Genomic DNA, 23,703 nt, shown 5'->3' with positions numbered 1-23,703 from the left:
AAATTACAGCCTCGAGTCTTCTTGGTAAGAAGCTACAAGCTTGGCACAACTGTATTTGGGGAGTTTCTCACATTCTTCTCTGCAGATCCTCTCAAGCTCTGTCAGGTTGGATGAAGAGCATTGCTGCACAGCTATTTTCAGCTCAAGTCCGGGCTCTGGCTGGGCCACTCAATGATATTCAGAGACTTGTTCCCGAAGCCACTCCTCTGGGATGCTGTCTAGAAGGCCAGCATCCCGGAGTCGCCTCTTCACTGTTGACGTTGAGACTGGTGTTTTGCGAGTACTATTTTATGAAGCTGCCAGTTGTGGACTTGTGAGGTGTCTGTGTCTCAAACTAGGCACTCTAATGTACTTGTCCTCTTGCTCAGTTGTGCACCGGGGCCTCCCACTCGTCTTTCTATTCTGGTTACAACTAGTTTGTGCTGTTCTGTGAAGGGGGTAGTACACAGCGTTGTACGAGATCTTCAGTTTCTTGGCAATTTCTCACATGGAATAGCCTTCATTTCTCAGAACAAGAATAGACTGACGAGTTTCAGAAGAAAGTTATCGAACCCACAAATGCTGATGCTACTGTTCAAAAGTTTAGAAATGTCCTTCTTTTTGAAAGAAAAGCAAAGTTTTTTGTCCATTAAAATAACATAATATATATAATTTTTTTACCCCCCTTTTTCTCCCCAATTGGTAGTAGTTACTGTCTTCTGAATATATACACTGAGTGTACAGGTCAGACTGACCAGGTAAATCCAGGTTAAAGCTATAATCCCTTGTTGATGTCACCTGTTAAATACACTTTAATCAGTGTAGATGAAGGGGAAGAGACAGGTAAAAAAAAATATTTTTAAGCCTGTAGGCAATTCAGACATGGATTGTGTATGTGTGCCATTCAGAGGGTGAATGTGCAAGACAAAATATTTAAGTACCTTTGAATGTGGTTTGGTAGTAGGTGCCAGGCGCACCAGTTTGAGTATGTCAAGAACTCCAGCGCTCCTGGGTTTTTCAGGCTCAACAGTTCAAAATCAAATCTAATTGTATTTGTCACATACACATAGTTAGCAGATGTTAGTGCAAGTGTAGCGAAATGCTTGTGCTTCTAGTTCCGACAATGCAGTAATAACCAACAAGTAATCTAGCTAACAATTCCAAAACTACTACCTTATAGACACAAGTGTAAGGGGATAAAGAATATGTACATAAAGATATATGAATGAGTGATGGTACAGAGCGGCATAGGCAAGATACAGTAGATGGTATTGAGTGCAGTATATACATATGAGATGAGTATGTAAACAAAGTGGCATAGTTAAAGTGGCTAGTGATACATGTATTACATAAGGATGCAGTAGATGATATAGAGTACAGTATATACGTATACATATGAGATGAATAATGTAGGGTATGTAAACATTATATTAGGTAGCATTGTTTAAAGTGGCTAGTGATATATTTTACATCATTTCCCATTATTAAAGTGGCTGGAGTTGAGTCAGTGTGTTGGCAGCAGCCACTCAATGTTAGTGGTGGCTGTTTAACAGTCTGATGGCCTTGAGATAGAAGCTGTTTTTCAGTCTCTCGGTCCCAGCTTTGATGCACCTGTACTGACCTCGCCTTCTGGATGATAGCGGGGTGAACAGGCAGTGGCTCGGGTGGTTGTTGTCCTTGATGATCTTTATGGCCTTCCTGTGACATCGGGTGGTGTAGGTGTCCTGGAGGGCAGGTAGTTTGCCCCCGGTGATGCGTTGTGCAGACCTCACTACCCTCTGGAGAGCCTTACGGTTGTGGGCGGAGCAGTTGCCGTACCAGGCGGTGATACAGCCCGACAGGATGCTCTCGATTGTGCATCCGTAGAAGTTTGTGAGTGCTTTTGGTGACAAGCCGAATTTCTTCAGCCTCCAATGTTAGTGGTGGCCTTCTTCACGATGCTGTCTGTGTGGGTGGACCAATTCAGTTTGTCTGTGATGTGTACGCCGAGGAACTTAAAACTTACTACCCTCTCCACTACTGTTCCATCGATGTGGATTGGGGGGTGTTCCCTCTGCTGTTTCCTGAAGTCCACAATCATCTCCTTAGTTTTGTTGACGTTGAGTGTGAGGTTATTTTCCTGACACCACACTCCGAGGGCCCTCACCTCCTCCCTGTAGGCCGTCTCGTCGTTGTTGGTAATCAAGCCTACCACTGTTGTGTCGTCCGCAAACTTGATGATTGAGTTGGAGGCGTGCGTGGCCACGCAGTCGTGGGTGAACAGGGAGTACAGGAGAGGGCTCAAAACGCACCCTTGTGGGGCCCCAGTGTTGAGGATCAGCGGGTGGAGATGTTGTTGCCTACCCTCACCACCTGGGGGCGGCCCGTCAGGAAGTCCAGTGCCCAGTTGCACAGGGCGGGGTCGAGACCCAGGGTCTCGAGCTTGATGACAAACTTGGAGGGCACTAATGGTGTTAAATGCCGAGCTGTAGTCGATGAACAGCATTCTCACATAGGTATTCCTCTTGTCCAGATGGGTTAGGGCAGTGTGCAGTGTGGTTGAGATTGCATCGTCTGTGGACCTATTTGGGCGGTAAGCAAATTGGAGTGGGTCTAGGGTGTCAGGTAGGGTGGAGGTGATATGGTCCTTGACTAGTCTCTCAAAGCACTTTATGATGACGGAAGTGAGTGCTACGGGGCGGTAGTCATTTAGCTCAGTTACCTTAGCTTTCTTGGGAACAGGAACAATGGTGGCCCTCTTGAAGCATGTGGGAACAACAGACTGGGATAGGGATTGATTGAATATGTCCGTAAACACACCAGCCAGCTGGTCTGCGCATGCTCTGAGGGTGCGGCTGGGGATGCCGTCTGGGCCTGCAGCCCTGCGAGGGTTGACACGTTTAAATGTTTTCCTCACGTCGGCTGCAGTGAAGGAGAGTCCGCATGTTTTAGTTGCGGGCAGTGTCAGTGGCACTGTATTGTCCTCAAAGCGGGCAAAAAAGTTATTTAGTCTGCCTGGGAGCAAGACATCCTGGTCCGTGACGGTGCTGGTTTTCTTTTTGTAATCCGTGATTGACTGTAGACCCTGCCACATACCTCTTGTGTCTGAGCCGTTGAATTGAGATTCTACTTTGTCTCTATACTGACGCTTAGCTTGTTTGATTGCCTTGCGGAGGGAATAGTTACACTGTTTGTATTCGGTCATGTTTCCAGTCACCTTGCCCTGATTAAAAGCAGTGGTTCGTGCTTTCAGTTTCACGCGAATGCTGCCATCAATCCACGGTTTCCTGTGTGTATCAAGAATGGTCCACCACCCAAACGACATCCAGCCAACTTGACACAACTGTGGGAAGCATTGGAGTCAACATGGGCCAGCATCCCTGTGGAACGGCTTCGACCCTTGTAGAGTCCATCCCCTGACGGATTGAGTCTGTTCTGAGGGCAAAGGGGTGTGGAACGCAATATTTAGGAAGGTGTTCCCAATATTTTGTTCACTCAGTGGATTATGTGTGTATTGTGTTTATTTTTTTAATCATGCTAGGCTGTACTGCACTGTTGGAGTTAGAAACACAAGCATTTCGCTGCACCTGTGATAACATTTGCAAATCTGTGTACACACCAATAAACTCTAGGCCATAGTGTGCCACTGAGCCTCTTTAGACTGGAATGTCCTTCGTTGGTCATCAGTCATATGAGCATATTGGTCCTATGATGGCAAGAGTGCAGTGTAATCAATCATTTGAATTTATGCAAGCCAGTCGATATCAGCACGTGTGGGGGTGGTGATATGGTGAAAGCCAAAAAACAAGGCTATTGGTCTGTATGTATTGAAAATAAGAATTTGTTCTTAACTGACTTGCCTAGTTAAATAAAGGTAAAATAAAAATACATTTAATTTAAACGTTCAGTTGGCTCAACCAGACAGAGGGATCTCTCCATCTCTCTCTCGCTATTTCTCTGTCTCTCGGTCTCTCCGTCTGCCTGTGTGTGTATTTGTTTGTTCGTGCGTGCATGCATGTGCGCGAGGGAGGGGGAGAGAGAGCTTTCAGTTGCATGAATTTGCGCCAGTGCTCCGTTGCCGGGGAGAGGAAAGATGAGAGAGACGTGCTTTCATTTTATTAAGTCACTATGCGATTCAGGAGTGCTATGTCCAACCGCCACTCAGCGACTGAGTGAATGCAGAAATAAACAGACAAGTAATATTGTTGATTATAGTGATTTGCTTTCAAAGTATCCAACGGTATCTGGAGTAGATCCATCCAAAGCGGAGAGAAAAGGCCAGGTCATTCCGTGTGTTGCACAGGTGGGTGCGCTCACCTGTGTCAGAGACAGTAGCCATCCACCTGTCCGCGTCAATCCGGAGCACACTCCCTCCTTTCCACCGAAAAGTGACCGAATATCCACTCCTCAACTCAACTCGACCCTTAGTGGTTCCATTTGGCGTGTGACGTATATTTTGACCGTGTCTCATTAGACTACGAAGGGAGGCTTCGCTTGCATGTTCTGTAGTCACGTCGAAGGGAGGGGACGTGGGCGGGGCTCAGGCGCTTCTCATTTCCCTGCGATGGTTATCCGGGCAGCAGGGCTGGAGAGACCGCCAGGGAGCATAGTCGCCAGTCCAGCACCGAGACTCGCCTGGCCAAAGACTGCGCCGCACACTTGCCAGGATTGCCAAACATTCCTGAAAAATATACCTGCTATTTATGGCATGTGGCTTGTAACTTTACTCCTGCTGTACTCTCTCCGGGAAGGTAAGAAACACTGTTTTTATGTATTACCTTAATTAATTAAATCCAGTGAGTGTCTCACTTATTCTATCCTGATCAAAAGTACTGTAATAATTACCAATTATTGTAAAGAAACATGGAGATGTAGAAGGAGAACAACTGCATTGATGTAGCCATCATTGGAAGCCATGCAATTAGGAGAGATTGGATTTGAAAATTAAGTGTAAATTACTTTGTCTACAAAATGCATAGGCATATTGTAAAGATGCATGTAGAGGTGTTTTAGGTGTGAAATGTATTTTTTGTCGATGTGTGGCCGTGTGCACTGGTCGGTGATGCCGCAGATGGTGCTGATAGCACGGTTTGTTTTCGCATTATACCAACGAGAGTTATGAATATGTAAAATGGCTGGATAGGCAGAACGAGGTGGGAGAGGGAGATGAAAACAGGTCTTGAAATGCCTGAATTGTTGACTTTTTTTAGAGGTCAAAACTTGAATGGGCACATGTTGTGCAAAGTATTTGTTGAAATCGATTCTTATCATTTTATTTCAGTGTTAGTAAATCATTTTGCTGTGGTAGTTTGGCCTATTGGTGTCGGTTTGTGGGTATGTCTTTGAATGTGTTTTAAGCGCTTGGCTGTGGACACAGGCGCACTATTCTGGAGGTGTGCTGTGGTGATTTTTGGGAGGTGATCTTGAGTCTGTGTCTGTCAATGAGTAGTTGCCATGTTGAAAAATGAAGTAACAAACCAAAGGCTTCTTATTAGACAAATGATCACACCCAAATTAATTACCCCATAATGAAAATACAATTACTCTTTTCAGAATTTCTTCGTTTATTTTGTGGACATTATGAGTTTAATTTTCGTTTAATGATTTATCTTTAAAAAGTGCTTTCTGTTTTTGACGAGGAAAAATCCTCACATTTCAAAGGCTGATTCAATATGGCTGCAAATCCCGAACGAATTACCAAACTGATCTCTCTTGCTATTACAGTGTATTATAATAATCCTGCAAATCTGCGTTGAAAATAACACAGAAACTCAACAGCATCTTAGTGTGTAGTCCTTTGTTTAGCCTGACTGTTTGGAGTTATGTATATGCATATTTACGAGTTATAATTTCATAAATGGCATGGGCCTGAAGGATGGGTAGATATGTTTTTGTTCTTCTTATGTCTTGATATATAGGCCTATCTGACATGTCTGTCAATACTGGAAGGGCAAACCCACGATACAAGCTCACATTGGCGCCTACTTTTATTTAGGCTGTTTTGTGTTAATAATTATTTAATTAGGTAATTGGGTGTAAGTACATGTGGACCATTCAAGCATTTGAATGTCTCCCTGAATGCATATCAGTTAAAATAATATGAAAAGTCAAGTTAATAAGTAAAGGCACAATGTTCTCATACCAGCATCCAAATGTCTTTTTAAATCTATTTAATTCGATCTTAATTTATTTGACCAAAGAAGACCCCAGATGCGTGGGTGAATATGGACAAGCCCAGGCGTGTTTCCCTCTAATAGCCCACCTGAACCCTGGCTGTTCTCTCTCTCTCTCTCTCTCTCTCTGTCTCTGTCTCTGTCTCTGTCAGTCTGTCTGTGGGAAAGGGGACAGCCCTCCCTCTCTGCATTGCATTGGGACTGTTTGCCACAAAGTTTATGTGTATAATTGAACTGTGACCATTTATTTGAAGGCTATTGTTAAATGGTTCATTTTAATATGTTGCATTTAAACATCTCATTTTTGTTTAATATTTTCCCGTACATACTTGGACCCATTTTACAACGCAAACACACCCAATTCAGTGGGCTAGCGAATGACTTACAGCGAGACATGGGTTACATAATTGGTCAATTAGCCTACATAAATGAAAGAAACAAATCAAAGAGACCTTATTTTAGTCCAAATGGCTGTGTAATTAATTAGTATTCATTTTCTATATCTTTAGGTGATGAACAGTCATTACATCTTTAGGCTTAAAACCAATGAAGCTAAATGAAATAGGATATTTTATGACTATTATAGCGCTATATTTCATTATTGAAGATGGGAAATAGACAATTTTGTCAATATGGAATTTATTTACCTGACCACCCGTTTGCTATTTTTGACCAAATACAAATTATGATAATCCAACACAGACACACACATTTCAATTATTTATTGCCTAGAATGATTAACAATTAATTATGTATTGATTTCAGAAATGCTATAATTGTTGTAAAGCAGTTTGTATTTTCAGTGTAATTTCTAAGGATTTATTGGTCTATTGATTTTTTTTTATAATTATGAAATTAAAATAAAATATATATAATAAAATGGTCCCGTCAATGGCATTTCGAAATTGATCTTAATTAATCCAAATATAGGTGGTTATAAGACATTCCCTCCCCTGTCATAAGCTCCTAGGCTACTGTCACCCTCTCCCCCTCCACACACAACCCTCCCTCTCCTGTCCTCCCTCGTAGAAAATAGAAACATTCAAAATTGGTCTCTCTCAATTTTAGCCCAAATCCCCAGCTGCCTTCTCCCCTCAGCTGCGCAATTAGCGTTGCGATCTGCCGCATCACCCAATGACAGAGCAGCAAAGCGGGTAACAGGACAGAAGAGTGCCAATATATAATTGCATGGTTTTATTTTTCTAGTCAAATATGCTCATAAATCACTTTTTTAAATATTGAATAATGCTGAAAGAATAAATGCACTGCCTTTATTTGAAACTTCGCCTTGGCTTATGGCCCAGGCTGTAACATATGCCTAGGCCTAGTTACTTCATTTTCTTGTCAAATTGCATTCGTACATTTAGAATCAATCACATTTTCGTTTCGGTTATCTGTTGTAAGCTATATACTAATTCTAACACGTTTATTTGGCTCCTTGAATAGCCTAAGCCTGTGCTGTGTGTGTCCTGGGTTCATTCATGAGTCAATATGATTAACCTATTCATAATATGGTGTATACAGTTTGCACTATTGCTTTTGTTATTGTTTTCATTTGAGGCCAAAGAATCCTTCAAACTTCAACCCTTTAAAATCATCCCGCAAACTTTTTCAATTGAGTGCATGGGAAAAAAATCGATTTCTATGGCATTGACCGGGGTTGCCCTGGCCTGTAATGAGGAACTCAGAAATGTACGTTTTACCGCCGTCTAATGGTGATTAAGCCTACCTAACTTTGTAATAGTATTGTGAGATATGAACGTTACTGCAGCTGGTGTAAGTGGCGCGTTGCAGTGGTGAGGCTGGCAGGGCGAGCGCAGCGGATCTCAGAGCGCGCGGAGCGGAGCCATAGAGCGTTCAGCGATAGGATCTTACACGTCTATCATGGCACATCTGCTTTCCTATTCGTCTCAGTCCCCCTGCATCCTCCCGCTCCTCTCTCAACCCGTCGTCACAATGTAGCCTACCCGAATGGGATAAGTTATGTCGAATAAAAATACATTAGATGGTTAGAATGGATAATGAATGGATAGGCTATGTTTGAAAAAAAGGGATATGAAATATGTCAATTACATGCGTCCTGATGGATGACAGGTGAGGTGTCCAAGCCTTTTATCACCTCGGGTCTTACTGTATTTGGGGAAATGTTTATGTTCTGGCAGGTGGTTGTCAAAGGTATGCTCTCTCTTTCTCTCTTTCTCTCTCTCTCTCTCTCTCTCTCTCTCTCTCTCTCTCTCTCTCTCTCTCTCTCTCTCTCTCTCTCTCTCTCTCTCTCTCTCTCTCACACACACACACACTCCTCCTTCTACCCCTCATCACTAGGCAGAATTAAAGGCTGGGGGAGGGGCAGTTTTATGCAGACTGCTGGGACTTGTGATCTACAGATTTGATATTCACATTAAGAGAGAAACTGGCTGCTTTGATGTAAGGGGGAGCTGGTCCCAGGGGACTGCTGAAGTAGCACACTTTTTCACTGACGCAGCACGGGCCTGGGGGGTGATGGGGTATATGGTGTACAGAAAGCAGGGGGGCAAAACCCCTGCCTTGATTAGATATAACCCCCAACAACCCACCAGCCCAGCCCTCACATCTTCCCACCCCACACCAACCACCTACTTATGCCAGACCCCTAAGGATTATTCATAAGCTTACACCTACCTCCATCACAGGGAGATGGAGGGAAGGAGAGGTAGGAAGTGGATTTCCAGGCAGTCTGAAAATGATCCTACATCTGTCTCCATGGGAAGAGGTGCTCCATGATGTGTGACAGAGAGCGAAAAGAGGATGGGGGTTGAGACAGAGGGAGCACTGATGTGTATGCACATGAGCAGAGGGTTAAAGAGAGAACGAGGGAGAGAGAGAGAGAAAAAGGGGGAAGATGGAGAAGAGGAGAAAGCATTATGCATTTCGTTTGGTTCAGGGACTGCGGGTTTGATGGTTTGTATATGAAAGGGCAATGTGGGGGTGTGGACATTTATTTACCAGCTCATCAGTGTGTGGATTGTGTTTAACACATGATACGATTGTGTGCGTGTGTGTGTGTGGAGTGAGTGTGTGTGTGTATGTTTGTGCATGCGCATGCGCGCTCACACCGGAGAGGCGTAGACCAGCTGTATTATGCATAATGAAGTCTTGCATAGGCAATGGCTTCTGCCTCTCCGACATACATATTCATGGCTCGTTCTCAAGCAGGCTGCATAAAATAGTGGCTCAGTGTGTTCTGTGCACACTCACTCCTGCAGCCAGCAAGCCAGGGCTCAGTTCTACCAACACCATTAACAGGCTCCAATGCACTGCAATGAAAACACCTCACAATGAATGAGGGGACATGGATGTGTTTCATTATACATATTTCCTATTGTTTTTCCTCATTGTGTTTTATTAGGACTGAACTCCCAGTTCTACTGGTGTCCCCAGATATCAGGTCAACACTGAACTCAGATGCTTTGGACTGAATTTGATTGAAAGGGGGTTTGTTGATGTGTTAACATGACATAGTACATTAATGGCTGGCAGTCAATGCACAGTCAAATGGGATGCTAGAATGTTTTTGCTGAATGATTTGATCCATTCAGACTGACTGTTTTTCTGAGAAGCAGCTCATAATTCCACAAAATGGAGATGGGAAGGCCATTTGAGCCATTAATTAACAACCAGCTCTCATAGTCTCACGTCAGAATTAGACATTTATCCATGGTTATCTAATATCAAATTTCGAAGTTGTTACAAACGTCAAATTTCAAGGTCTTTAAGGTTAAGTTTAGGCATTAACTCAGGTTAAATTTAGGTATTAATGGGCCTCCCGAGTGGCACAGCGGTCTAAGGCACTGCACCGGGTTCGATCCCACGCTGTGACCGGGTGTCCCATAGGGACACAATTGTCCCAGCGTCGTCTGGGTTAGGGGAGGGTTTGGCAGGGGAGGCTTTACTTGGTTCATCGCGGTCTAGCGACTCCTTGTGGAGAGCCAGGTGCCTGCAGGCTGACTTCGGTTGTCAGTTGAACAGTGTTTTCTCCGACACAATGGTGCAGCTGGCTTCCGGGTTAAGCGGGTGGGTGTTAAAGAAGCGCGGTTTGGCAGGTCATGTTTCGGAGGACGCATGACTTGACCTTCATCTCTCCCGAGCCCATTGGCACTGGCAGCGATGAGATCCTAAATGAAAAAGGGAGTAAAATACAACTACAACAAAAAATACTTAAAAATGAAAAGTTTAGGCAATAACTCCGAAATCTTAAGGTTAGGCATTAACTCTGTAAGGTTTGGGATAGGCTTAAAAACAAAAATCTCAAAAACTGCCTTGCAACCTTTGGAATCAGTCAGATAATTACGCCCATTTGCCATCCCCGCCCACAACACTCTAGCAAAATCTAAACCTACTTGAAGGTAATAGCGCTAACTGTTGACCCCAGTGGCCGGTGTCCACATTATCTCCTGGCGTCCTCAGACATGGATGGACGTCGAATACTGAATTGTATCACAGGTGACCTGGCTGTTAATTAATAGTCCGGATGGTTTCTCCTTCCATTGACTTGGATGGAAGTCACTTGCCCCCAGTTCACCCCCTCAAAATACAACCAACACACTGTATTCACACATAGTATGTTGTGTATATATTTTTTTGTCACATGCCAGTGCCACCATGGCAACCCCTCTGTCTCCACCCAGTGTGAGCGTTCCCTAAATTCCGCTTGTGGCATGTTTATGTGGTGTGTGTCTGTTTGTGACAGGCTTTGAGTGGGCTGGTTGACCCCCCCCCCCCCCTCTCTCACCCACTCCCCACTCGATCCTGCCCAGTACCCCTCTTTTAACCACCCTCACCCCTCCAGCCCCCAGGCCCCTAATCTAAAGAGGGGTGGTCCTGCTGCCCAGCCCCCCCCCCAACCTCTCAGCCTGCATTTCCCCCCTCCACCACTCCACCCCTCCACTTTAGTCCTCTCCCCATTGGGAGATTATAGATATTGTCATCTTTAATATGGGCTTTATGCTCGGGGGCCATTATCAGTAATCTGCAGAGGGGAGGGAGAGGAGGGGGCATGGCTTGTGCATTGGGGTGGGGGAGCATGTCTGACCTGGATTCTGCAGTCCACCATCAGATGGACGGCTAGAGTTCATATTTACCATCTGTAGCATGCTGCCCTCACTTCCCATCTAACATCAATGCTATGTTGAGCCCAGACCATAGAGCCAGGAGTGAGTGCTACTGTTCTTTCAAGGGGACATGACTTGTGGCATTATGAACTAGCCCTTAGGTGGGATTATATAGCCTATGGAAGCATCACTATCCATAGGAGGAGATCTTACTCCAGGGTTAATCTCAAGACTCTGTCTGTGGATCTGATCTTACTCTTGGGTAAATGTATAGAATCTGTCCATAGTGCTAATCCTGTGAGAAAAAGCTTCATAGTTTAATGTGTTGCTATCACCACCATCTGAAATCTTAACCTACAAATGTAACCAACCTGTCTGTGAACAGCACAACGTACACACTAGCATATACAAATGTACATTAAATTAGCCTAAGTGTTTACTCTAGGTATACTAGAGAGCCTGGTGCAGATGGTTTGGACAGTAGTGTTGGAGGGGCTGGACAATAGAGAGAGAGTCTAGAGGTAGAGGTGAATGAACCCTCGCAAGGCTGCCGGCCCAGACGGCATCCCAAGCCGCTTCCTCAGAGCATGGGCAGACCAACTGGCTGGAGTGTTTACGGACATATTCAATCTCTCCATCTGCCAGTCTGTTGTCCCTACTTGCTTCAAGATGTCCACCATTCTTCCTGTACCCAAGAAAGCGAAGGTAACTGAACTAAATGCCTATCACTCTGTAGCACTAACTTTTGCCATCATGAAGTACTTTGAGAGGCTAGTTAAGGATCATATGACCTCCACCTTACCTGGCACCCTAGACCCACTACAATTTGCATACTGCCCCAACAGATCCACAGATCACTCAATCATCAATGCACTGCATACTGCCCTATCCCATCTGGACAACAGGAATACCTATGTAAGAATGCTGTTCATCAACTACTGTATATCTCAGCCTTCAAAACCATATTGCCCTCCAAGCTCATCACTAAGCTCAAGGCCCTGGGTCTGAACCCCGTCCCTGCGCAACTGGATCCTGGACTTCCGGACGGGTCGACCCCAGGTGATGAAGGTAGGCAACAACATCTCCGCTAAGCTGATCCTCAACATGGGCGCGTGCTCAGCCCCCTCCTGTGTTCCCTGTTCACCCATGACTTCGGGGCCACGCACATCTCCAACTCGATGATCAAGTTTGCAGACGACACAGCAGTGTTAGGCCTGATTACCAACAATGACGAGACAGCCTACAGGTAGGAGTTGAGGGACCTGGCAGAGTGGTACCAGGATAATAACCTTTCCCTCAACGTCAACAAATCGAAGGAGCTTGATTGTGAACTTCAGGAGACATCAGAGAGAGCATGCCCCCATCCACATTGTTGGGACTCAGTGGAGAGGGTGAAAAGCTTTAAGGTCCTCGGTGTGCATATCACTGACAACCTGAAATGGTCCATCCACAACCTCAGGAGGCTGAAGAAATTTGTCCTGGCCCCTAAGACCCTCACAAACGTCTACAGATGAACCATTGAGAGTATCTTGTTTGTATCACCACCTGGTACGGCAATTGCACCTTCCGCAACTGCATGGCTCTTCAGAGGGTGGTGTGGTCAGCCCCATGCATTACCGGGGACACATTGCCATCCCTCCAGGACATCTACAGCACCCGGTGTCACAGGAAAGCCAAGAAGATCATCAAGGACCTCAGCCACCCGAGCCACGGTTCTGTTCACCCTGCCACCATCTGGAAGGCGGAGACAGTACAGGTGCATCAAGGCTGAGATCGAGAGACTGAAAAACAGCCATCAGACTGTTAAACAGTCACTACTAGCCGACCTCCACCCAGTACCCTGGCCTGAACTTAGTCACTGTTACTAGCCAGCTACCACCCGGTACTCTACCCTGCATCTTAGAGACTGCTGCCCTATGTACAGTGCCTTCAGAAAGTGTTCACACCCCTTGACTTATTCCACATTTTGTTGTGTTACACCCTGAATTCAAAATTGATTAAATAAATAAAAAATCTCACACAACTACACATATTACTCCATAATGACAAAATGAAAATGTGTTTAGAAATGTTAGCAAATGTATTCAAAATGAAATACAGAAATATCTAATTGACATAATTATTTGCACCCCTGAGTCAATACAGTAGTTACAGTTGTGAGTCTTTCTGGGTAAGTCTTTAAGAGCTTTGCACACCTGTATTGTACAATATTTGCACATTATTCTTTAAAATATTCTTCAAGCTCTGTTAAGTTGGTTGTTGATCATTGCTAGACAAACATTTTCAAGTCTTGCCATAGATTTTCAAGCCGATTTAAGTCAAAACTGTAACTAGGCCACTCAGGAATGTTCAATGTTGTCTTGGTAAGCAACTCCAGTGTATATTTGGCCTTGTTTTAGGTTATTGTCCTGCTGAAAGGTGCTTTTGTCTCCCAGTGTCAGACTGAACCAGGTTTTCCTCTAGGATTTTGCCTGTGCTTAGCTCTATTCTGTTTCTTTTTATCCTAAAAAACTCCCTAGTTTTTTCTTCTGATGACAAGCATACCCATAACATGAGGCAGCCACTGCCATGATTGAAAATATGGAGAGTGGTACTCAGTGATGTGTTGTGCTGAAATAGCCCCCAACATAATACTTTGTATTCAGGACAGTTTTTGCTGTTTTATTTTAATGCCTTTTTGCAATAATTAATTCACTTCACCATGCTCAAAGGGATATTAAATGTCTGCTTAAATGTTTTTATTTTTACCGATCTACCAATAGGTTCCCTTCTTTGCTAGCCATTGGAAAATCTCCTTGGTCTTTGTGGTTGGATCTGTGTTTAAAATTCACTGCTTGACTGAGGGACCTTACAGATAATTGTATGTGTGGGGTACAGAGATAATGTAGTAACAGAGTGAGTCCATGCAACTTATTATGTGACTTGGTAAGCACATTTTATATACTGTATTCTAGTCAATACTCATCCTATATAACTACGGCTGTACACACCTTCTCTATTCATATACTGTCCATACTTTCTATACACACCATCCTCTTTTTTTTAAATATCTCACCTTTATATAACAAGGTAGGCCAGTTGAGAACAAGTTCTCATTTACAACTGCGACCTGGCCAAGATAAAGCAAAGCAATGCGACAAAAACAACAACACATAGTTATACATGGGATAACAAACATATAGTCAATAACACAATAGAAAAATCTATGTACAGTGTGTGCAAATGTAGTAAGGTTAGGGAGGTAAGGCAATAAATAGGCCATAGTGGCGAAATAATTTAGCATTAACACTGGAGTGATAGATGTACGGATGATAATGTGCAAGTAGAAATACTAGGGTGCAAAAGAGAAAGAAAAAAAAATAACAATATGGGGATGAGGTAGTTGGGTGTGCTATTTACTGATGGGCTGTGTACAGGTACAGTGATTGTTAAGCTGCTCTGACAGCTGATGCTTAAAGTTAGTGAGGGAGATATGTCTCCAGCTTCAGAGATTTTTGCAATTCGTTACAGTCATTGGCAGCAGAGAACTGGAAGGAAAGGCGGTCAAAAGAGGTGTTGGCTTTGGGGATGACCAGTGAAATATACCTGCTGGAGTGCGTGCTACGGGTGGGTGTTGCTATGGTGACCAGTGAGCTGAGATAAGGTGGGGCTTTACCTAGCAAAGACTTGTAGATGACCTGGAGCCAGTGGGTTTGGCGACAAATATGTAACGAGGGCCATCCAACGAGAGCATACAGGTCGCAGTGGTGGGTAGTATATGGGGCTTTGGTGACATAACAGATGGCACTGTGATAGACTACATCCAATTTCCTGATTAGAGTGTTGGAGGCTATTTTGTAAATGACATCGGCGAAGTCGAGGATCGGCAGGAGAGTCAGTTTTACGAGGGTATGTTTGGCAGCAAGGGTATGTTTGGCAGCATGAGTGAAGGAGGCTTTGTTGCGAAATAGGAAGCCGATTCTAGATTTCATTTGTATTGGAGATGCTTAATGTGAGTCTGGAAGGAGAGTTTACAGTCTAACCAGACACCTAGGTATTTGTAATTGTCCAAAGTAGTGATGATAGACGGGCAGCAATCGGTTGAAGAGCATTCATTTAGTTTTGCTTGCATTTAAGAGCAGTTGGAGGCCATGGAAGGAGTGTTGTATGGCATTGAAGCTCGTTTGGAGGTTTGGTAACACAGTTTTCAAGGAAGGGCCAGATGTATACAGAATGCGTAGGTGGATCAGAGAATAACCAGCAGCAAGAGCGACATCATTGATAAATACAGAGAAAGAGTCGGCCCGAGAATTGAACCCTATCCTATGGCACCCCCATAGAGACTGCCAGAGGTCCGGACAACAGGCCCTCCGATTTGAAACACAGAACTCTATCTGAGAAGTAGTTGGTGAACCGGGCGAGGCAGTCATTTGAGAAACCAAGGCTATTGATTGACAGAGTCGAAGCCTTGGCCAGGTCGATGAAAATGGCTGCACAGTACTGTGTTTTATCTATGGCGGTTATGATATCATTTAGGACCTTGAGCGTGGCTGAGGTGCACCCATGACCAGCTCAGAAACCAGATTTCATAGTGGAGAAGGTATGGTGGGATTCGAAATGGTCGGGGATCTGTTTGTTAACTTGGCTTTAGAAAACTTTAAAAAGGCAGGGCAGGATGGATATAGGTCTATAACAGTTTGGGTCTCAAGTGTCTCCCCCTTTGAAGAGGGGGATGACCGTGGCAGTTTTCCAATCTTTAGGGATCTCAGACGATACGAAAGAGAGGATGAACAGGCTAGTAAATAGGGGTTGCAACAATTTCGGCAGATCATTTTAGAAAGAGAGGGTCCAGATTGTCTAGCCCAGCTGATTTGTAGGGATCCAGATTTTGCAGCTCTTTCAGAACATCAGCTATCTGGATTTGGGTGAAGGAGAAGCGGGGAGGGCTTTGGCAAAATGCTGCGGGGGATGCAGAGCTGTTGGCCAGGGTAGGGGTAGCCAGGTGGAAAGCATGGCCATCCGTAGAAAAATGCTTATTGAAATTCTCCATTATCGTAGATTTATCGTTGGTGACAGTGTTTCCTATCCTCAGTGCAGTGGGCAGCTGGGAGGAGGTGCTCTTATTCTCCATGGACATTAGTGGCACAAAACTTTTTGGGATTAGTGCTACAGGATGCAAATTTCTGTTTGAAAAAGCTAGCCTTAGCTTTCCTAACTGACTGTTTATATTGGTTCCTGAATTCCCTGAAAAGTTGCATATCGCTGGGGCTATTCGATGCTAATGCAGTACGCCACAAGATGTTTTTGTGCTGGTCAAGGGCAGTCACGTCTGAAGTGAACCAAGGGATTTATCTGTTCTTAGTGACACATTTTTTGAATGGGGCATGCTTATATAGATGGTGATGAAAGCACTTTTAAAGAACAACCAGGCATCCTCTACTGACGGGATGAGGTCAATATCCTTCCAGGATACCCGGTCCAGGTTGATTAGAAAGGCCTGCTCGCTGAAGTGTTTTAGGGAGCGTTTGACAGTGATGAGGGGTGGTCAAACCACGGGCCCATTACGGACGCAGGCAATGAGGCAGTGATCGCTGAGATCCTGGTTGAAGACAGCAGAGGTGTATTTAGAGGGAAAGTTGGTCAGGATGATATCTATGAGGGTGCCCATGTTTACAGATTGTAGAACAGCCAGGGTGCTAAACAAATCCCAGTTTAGGTCACCTAACAGTACGAACTCTGAAGATAGATGGGGGGAAATCAATTCACATATGGTGTCCAGGGAACAGCTGGGGGCTGAGGGGGTCTATACCAAGCAGCAACAGTGAGAGGCTTATTTCTGGAAAGGTAGATTTTTAAAAGTAGAAGCTCTTACTGTTTGGGCACAGACCTGGATAGTATGACAGAACTCTGCAGGCTATCTCTGCAGTAGATTGCAACTTCGCCCCTTTTGGCAGTTCTATCTTGATGGAAAATGTTGTAGTTGGGGATGGAAATTTCAGAATTTTTGGTGGCCTTCCTAAGCCAGGATTCAGATACGGCTAGGACATCAGGGTTGGCAGAATATGCTAAAGTAGTGAATAAAACACATTTAGGGATGAGGCTTCTGATGTTAACATGCATGGGTTTTATGTTTACAGAAGTCAACAAATGAGAGCGCCTGGGGAATAGGTGTAATGCTGGGGGCTGCAGGGCCTGGGTTAACCTCTACATCAACAGAGGAACAGAGGAGGAGTAGGATAAGGGTACAGCTAAAGGCTATAAGAACTGGTCGGCTAGTGCTTTGGGAACAGAGAATAAAAGGGGCAGATTCCTGGGCATGGTAGAATAGATTCAGGGCATAATGTACAGACAAGGGTATGGTAGGATGTGAGCACAGTGGGGGTAAACCTAGGCATTGAGTGATGATGAGAGAGCTTGCAACTCTGGAGACACCAGTTAAGCCAGGTGAGGTCTCCCCATGTGTGGGATGTGTGACAAAAGAGCTATCTAAGCCATGTTGGGCTGGACTAGGGACTCTACAGTGAAATAAAACAATAATAACTAACCGAAACAGCAGAAGACAAGACCTTAGAGAGAGGCATGTGTAGCTGAGTGATCATTAGGGTCCAATGAGCAATAGTAGGTGAGTCAGGGAGCTGTTCGGTAGTCGCTACTATGCTAAGCGAGCGGGAGGCACGAAGTTCAGAATGCTAGCGGGCTGGGGCTAGCAGCTGTGTCTTCGGCGACATCGCAACGGAAAGGCCTGTTGAAACCACTTCGGACGATTACATCGGAAGACCAGTCGTGATGGATCGGCAGGGCTCTGTGTCGGCAATAAAGGGTCCAGGCCAATTGGCAAAAGAGGTATTGTAGCCCACAAATTAGCGGGTATACCTCTTCGGCTAGCCAGGAGATGGGCCTAGCTCGAGGCTAGCTCAAGGCTAACTGGTGCTTGCTTTGGGACAGAGGTGTTAGACAGCAGTAGCCACTCAGTTACAGCTAGCTAGCGGCCATAATCTGGTGCAATGGCCTAGAGCTTGCGGCAGGAATCCGGTGATGTGGTGGAGAAAAGCAGTCTGAAATGCTCTGGGTTGATATCGCGCTGTGCAGACTGGCAGGTATTGACCGAGCTAAAGCTGGCTGGTGTCCGAGCTAAAGGTGAGCTAGTTATCTGGCTAGCTTCTGATGGAGGTTCCAGTTATAACGTATACAAATAGCAGATCCGTACCACATTGGGTGAGGAGGATTGCAGGAAAGTGTATTTAGATCATAGTGAGATTGAAATATATAGAGTTGAAGTCAGAACTTTACATAGACCTTAGCCAACTACATTTAAACTCAGTTTTTCACAATTCTTGACATTTAATCCTAGTAAAAATTCACTGTCTTCGGTCAGGTAGGATCACCACTTAATTTTAAGAATGTGAAATGTCAGAATAATAGTAGAGAGAATTATTTATTTCAGTTTTTATTTCTTTCATCACATTCCCAGTGGGACAGAAGTGTACATACACTCAATTAGTATTTGGTAGCATTGCCTTTAAATTGTTTAACTTGGGTCAAACATTTCGGGTAGCCTTCCACAAGCTTCCCACAATAAATTGAGTGAATTTTGGCCAGGTTTGTAGGCCTCCTTGCTTGCACACGCTTTTTCAGTTCTGCCCAGAAAAGTTCTATGGGGCTTTGTGATGGCCACTCCAATACCTTGACTTTGTTGTCCTTAAGCCATTTTGCCACAACTTTGGAAGTATATAGTTGGGATCATTGTCCATTTGGAAGACCCATTTGCTTTAACTTCCTGACTGATGTTTTGAGATGTTGCTTCAATATATCCACATAATTATCCTGCCTCATGATGCCATCTATTTTGTGAAGTGCACCAGTCCCTCCTGCAGCAAAGCACCCCCACAACATGATGCTGCCACCCGCGTGCTTCACGGTTGGGATGGTGTTCTTCGGCTTACAAGCCTCCCTCTTTTCCCCCCAAAGATAATGATGGTCATTATGGCCAAACAATTCTATTTTTGTTTCATCAGACCAGAGGACATTTCTCCAAAAAGTACGATCTTTGTCAAATCAAATTAAATTAATTTATATAGCCCTTCGTACATCAGCTGATATCTCAAAGTGCTGTACATGTCCCCATGTGCAGTTTCAAAAGTTGTCTGGCTTTTTTATGGTGGTTTTGGAGCAGTTGCTTCTTCCTTGGTGAGCTACCTTTCAGGTTATGCAGATATAGGACTCATTTTACTGTGGATATACATACTTTTGTGCCAGCTTCCTCCAGCATCTTCACAAGGTCCTTTGCTGTTGTTCTGGGATTGATTTGTACTTTTCGCAACTAAGTACATTAATCTCTAGGAGACAGAACGCGTCTCCTTCCTGAGAGGTATGACGACTGCATACTCCCATGGTGTTTATCCTTGCGTACTATTGTTTGTACAGATGAACGTGATAACTTCAGGCATTTGGAAATTGCTCCCAAGGATGATCCAGACTTGTGGAGGTCTACAATTTTTTGGCTGATTTCTTTTCATTTTCCCATGATGTCAAGCAAAGAGGCAATGAGTTTGAAGGTAGGCCTTGAAATACATCTACAGGTACACCTCCAATTGACTCAAATTATGTTAATTAGCCTATCAGAAGCTTCTAAAGCCATGACATATTTTCTGGAATTTTCCAAGCTGTTTAAAGGCACAGTCAACTTAGTGTATGTAAACTTCTGACCCACCGGAATTGTGATAGAATGAATTATAAGTGAAATAATATGTCTGTAAACAATTGTTGAAAAAATGTGTCTTGCACAAAGTAGACTTGCCAAAACTATAGTTTGTTTATCAAGACATTTGTGGAGTGTTTGAAAAACAAGTTTTAATGACTCCAACCTAAGTGTACGTAAACTTCCGACTTCAACTGTTTGAAAAAAACCAGAGGAAACCGACTGTTTACATGGGACAAGACAAACACACGTCCGACTGCTACGCCATCTTGGATTGGGTGTATATTTATATGTATATTTATATTCCGGACTCTGACATCGCTCGTTCTATTATTTCTTAATTCCTTGCTTTACATTTTTAGGATTTGCGGGTTTTGTTTTGTATTGTTAAGTATTACTGCACTGTGGGATAAAGGATCTATGCGTTACATATTTTGGGGAATGGTGAGATGGATTTGTGCATCCACATATGTCCATCTAGCATATAGTCCTTTCTCTTCTAATAGTCCCCTCCTTGATTCTGAATTGTGGGTACTCTCCCTTTATCTCTCTGATGGGGTTGTGTACCCCTAATCTGAGTACCCAGTAGGAACACTCCTGGTGTGTGTGTGTGTGTGTGTGTGTGTGTGTGAGTGTGTGTCTGTGTGATAAATATGAAAGAAGATTAAACAGACTTAACTCTGTGTCTGGCATACAAATTCCAATCACATAACTGTGTTTTTTCTCTTGGTGTGTGTCTGTGTGTCTGTGTGTGTGTAGAGGTAGAGGCCTCCTCCCCCATCCACGTAACCCACCAGAGGCTTTAGCTCAAATCCCTGGCTTTCTGCATCACATGACTGATGTTTGCAGCTGGGCATTTGACATACATTTGTTCTGATTATTTTGCTACACTTTTGAAGGGCATTCATGTTCCTCCCCTTTTGTTTTATTACATCTGATTATGTGTCATTACTTTTCAATCTCCCTTTTACTCTTATTGTAATTTTTTATTGAATAACACGCGGGTAGAGTTCCAAATATGTATTTTGAATATGGAGCTCAACAGTGTTTTTCATGCAAGTCGTTATCTGTTGTTTTGCAACAGTGACATTTAGCTTATATAGTTCTACATGTCACTGACTTTTCTCTACCCTACCTATTACTAACTATCCTATCTCTCTCCCCATGCAGTACACAGTGAGGATGTGGGCTCTACCAGGCTGTACTTTGTGAACGCATCCCTGCAGAGGCTGACCTACTCCAGCTCGGTGGGGGTGTCTCTGCCCTGTCCGGCGGGCGGCACCCCCACCGCCATCCTGCGCTGGTACCTGGCCACCGGCGATGACATCTACGACGTGCCCCACATCCGCCACGTCCATGCCAATGGCACCCTCCAACTCTACCCCTTCTCACCCTCCGCCTTCAACTCCTACATCCATGACAACGACTACTTCTGCACCGCAGAAAACCAGGCTGGCAAGATCCGAAGCCCCAATATCAGAGTCAAAGCTGGTGAGGAGAGGGGGGAAGGGGGCGGGGGGAGAACATAAAAAGCAGAGGGGAAAAGAGTGAATAGGAGAAGAGAGGACAGAATGAAGGGACAGGTGAAGAAGGGAGGGGGAGAGGAAGTAGAGAGGTGAGATAATAGAGGGTGTTGATGCAGAGTGACAGAAGTAACTAAGAGGGCAACGATAGAGGTTCGATGGCAGAAGGGAGGGGAATGATGGAGAGAGAAAATGTAAACAAGCAAAAGGCAGGGAGTGATTGACAGCTGCCAAAAGCATGCTGGCCACAGCACAAGCCACTCAGAGGCACCTGTACAAACCCTGGTCCCACATCCAGACCGACCTAGAACACAGTCTACTCTGCTGGGACAACAACTGTAACACAACAACTGTAACAACTGTAACACTGAACTTTGTTACACACGACACAACCATTTAACCCCATCACCATGGTGAATTGGGGCCACCAACCTGTACCCCTAGTTATACTCCACAACATTCATCTAATCCCTTATGCTTCAACTGGTTTGAACTGTCTGGCCCACACACATAGGTATGTACATGTGCAGTATGAGTCATATAAGCACCAAAAAACAAATCACTAATGACAGTATCTATGCAGATGTTGCTGATACTGCTGCTGGTTGCTATGCTATTCCTAAAGCACCAGCTGACTTGCGTGATGTTCTCCCTCCATCTTTGTATCTCTATTTCCATCCGTGTCATTCCTTCTCCTCCTCCTCCTCTCTCCTTCCTCCTCTCACATTGTCCTCTGGTACCATGCTAAATATAACCGCAGCAGAACACTTCATTCATTATCTCTCATTATGAAACATAATTGGTGCACTCCATTGATTAGACTTCATGCCAGTGCTATTTAACAAGGTGGACCTCTTATAAAACAACACAGGTTATTGCTGATGTGGGATATATTGTAGATAGCTCTGTGCCTGTTAATCCATTTGATCTATTTCATACAGTATCATATGCTGGACAAACTAAGTGGAGGTGAGATGGTCAGTTGAATCAGTTTGTCAAGTTCTCCTGGACTGTAGGTTCTCCACAACCTCTCTTGTTCCACCTTCCTTCCTACCTCTCCCACTCTCTCTCTCCCTCCCTGTCCATCATTCACATCAGGGCAGACAGTCTCTTCCCCGTCCCTCCTGCTGTCAACATCTGTTTTCATATTCTGCCTCCCAACACCGACCTGCACTAATACATATTCCTACTAATACTAGCTAGCCAAGCCATTGGAGGATTATGGAGGGAGAGAGAGAAGAGAGAGAGAGAGAGAAGCGAGAGAGAGAGAGAGACTGATCTGAGCCGCACGGCAGCCGGTCAGTCTCTCCTCGTTGCTGCTGCTGCCATCATTCCCTCATGACCCAAAAGCCCACCCCCAGGAGACAAGAGATTAGCATTTACAAAACCTTAGCAGCCACGTCCCATATATAGGGAATTATGTATGGTCAGGGAGTTATGTATGGTCAGGGCGTTATGTAGGGTCAGGGAGGTATGTATGGTCAGGGAGGTATGTATGGTCAGGGAGTTATGTATTGTCAGGGAGTTATGTATGGTCAGGGAGTTATGTATGGTCAGGGAGTTATGTATGGTCAGGGCGTTATGTATGGTCAGGGCGTTATGTATGGTCAGGGAGTTATGTATTGTCAGGGAGTTATGTATGGTCAGGGAGTTATGTATGGTCAGGGAGTTATGTATGGTCAGGGCGTTATGTATTGTCAGGGAGTTATGTATGGTCAGGGAGTTATGTATGGTCAGGGCGTTATGTATGGTCAGGGAGTTATGTATGGTCAGGGAGTTATGTATGGTCAGGGCGTTATGTATTGTCAGGGCGTTATGTATTGTCAGGGAGTTATGTATGGTCAGGGAGTTATGTATGGTCAGGGAGTTATGTATTGTCAGGGAGTTATGTATGGTCAGGGAGTTATGTATTGTCAGGGAGTTATGTATGGTCAGGGAGTTATGTATGGTCAGGGAGTTATGTATGGTCAGGGAGTTATGTATTGTCAGGGAGTTATGTATGGTCAGGGCGTTATGTATTGTCAGGGCGTTATGTATTGTCAGGGAGTTATGTATGGTCAGGGAGTTATGTATGGTCAGGGAGTTATGTATTGTCAGGGAGTTATGTATGGTCAGGGAGTTATGTATTGTCAGGGAGTTATGTATGGTCAGGGAGTTATGTATGGTCAGGGAGTTATGTATGGTCAGGGAGTTATGTATGGTCAGGGAGTTATGTATGGTCAGGGAGTTATGTATGGTCAGGGAGTTATGTATGGTCAGGGAGCGGTTATGGTCAGGAGGGACGT

General features: G+C 44.5%; 1 protein-coding gene across 1 annotated transcript in view; it reads left to right on the top strand.

Moving 5' to 3' along the window:
* Positions 1-4,522: 4,522 nt before the first annotated feature.
* Positions 4,523-23,703, top strand: part of LOC115104785 (cell adhesion molecule DSCAML1-like) — a 112,051-nt gene continuing 92,870 nt past the window's right edge. Inside the window, exons 1-2 of the mRNA XM_065007385.1 lie at positions 4,523-4,709; positions 21,066-21,386. Of these exons, the coding sequence (XP_064863457.1) occupies positions 4,523-4,709; positions 21,066-21,386 (508 nt within the window). The remainder of the gene's footprint in view (positions 4,710-21,065; positions 21,387-23,703) is intronic.

Source organism: Oncorhynchus nerka, linkage group LG22 (genome assembly GCF_034236695.1).
Source record: "Oncorhynchus nerka isolate Pitt River linkage group LG22, Oner_Uvic_2.0, whole genome shotgun sequence".
Classification (NCBI taxonomy): Eukaryota; Metazoa; Chordata; class Actinopteri; order Salmoniformes; family Salmonidae; genus Oncorhynchus; species Oncorhynchus nerka.
The sequence above is the reverse complement of the archived record's forward strand: the minus strand, read 5'-3'. Positions and strand labels throughout refer to the sequence as shown.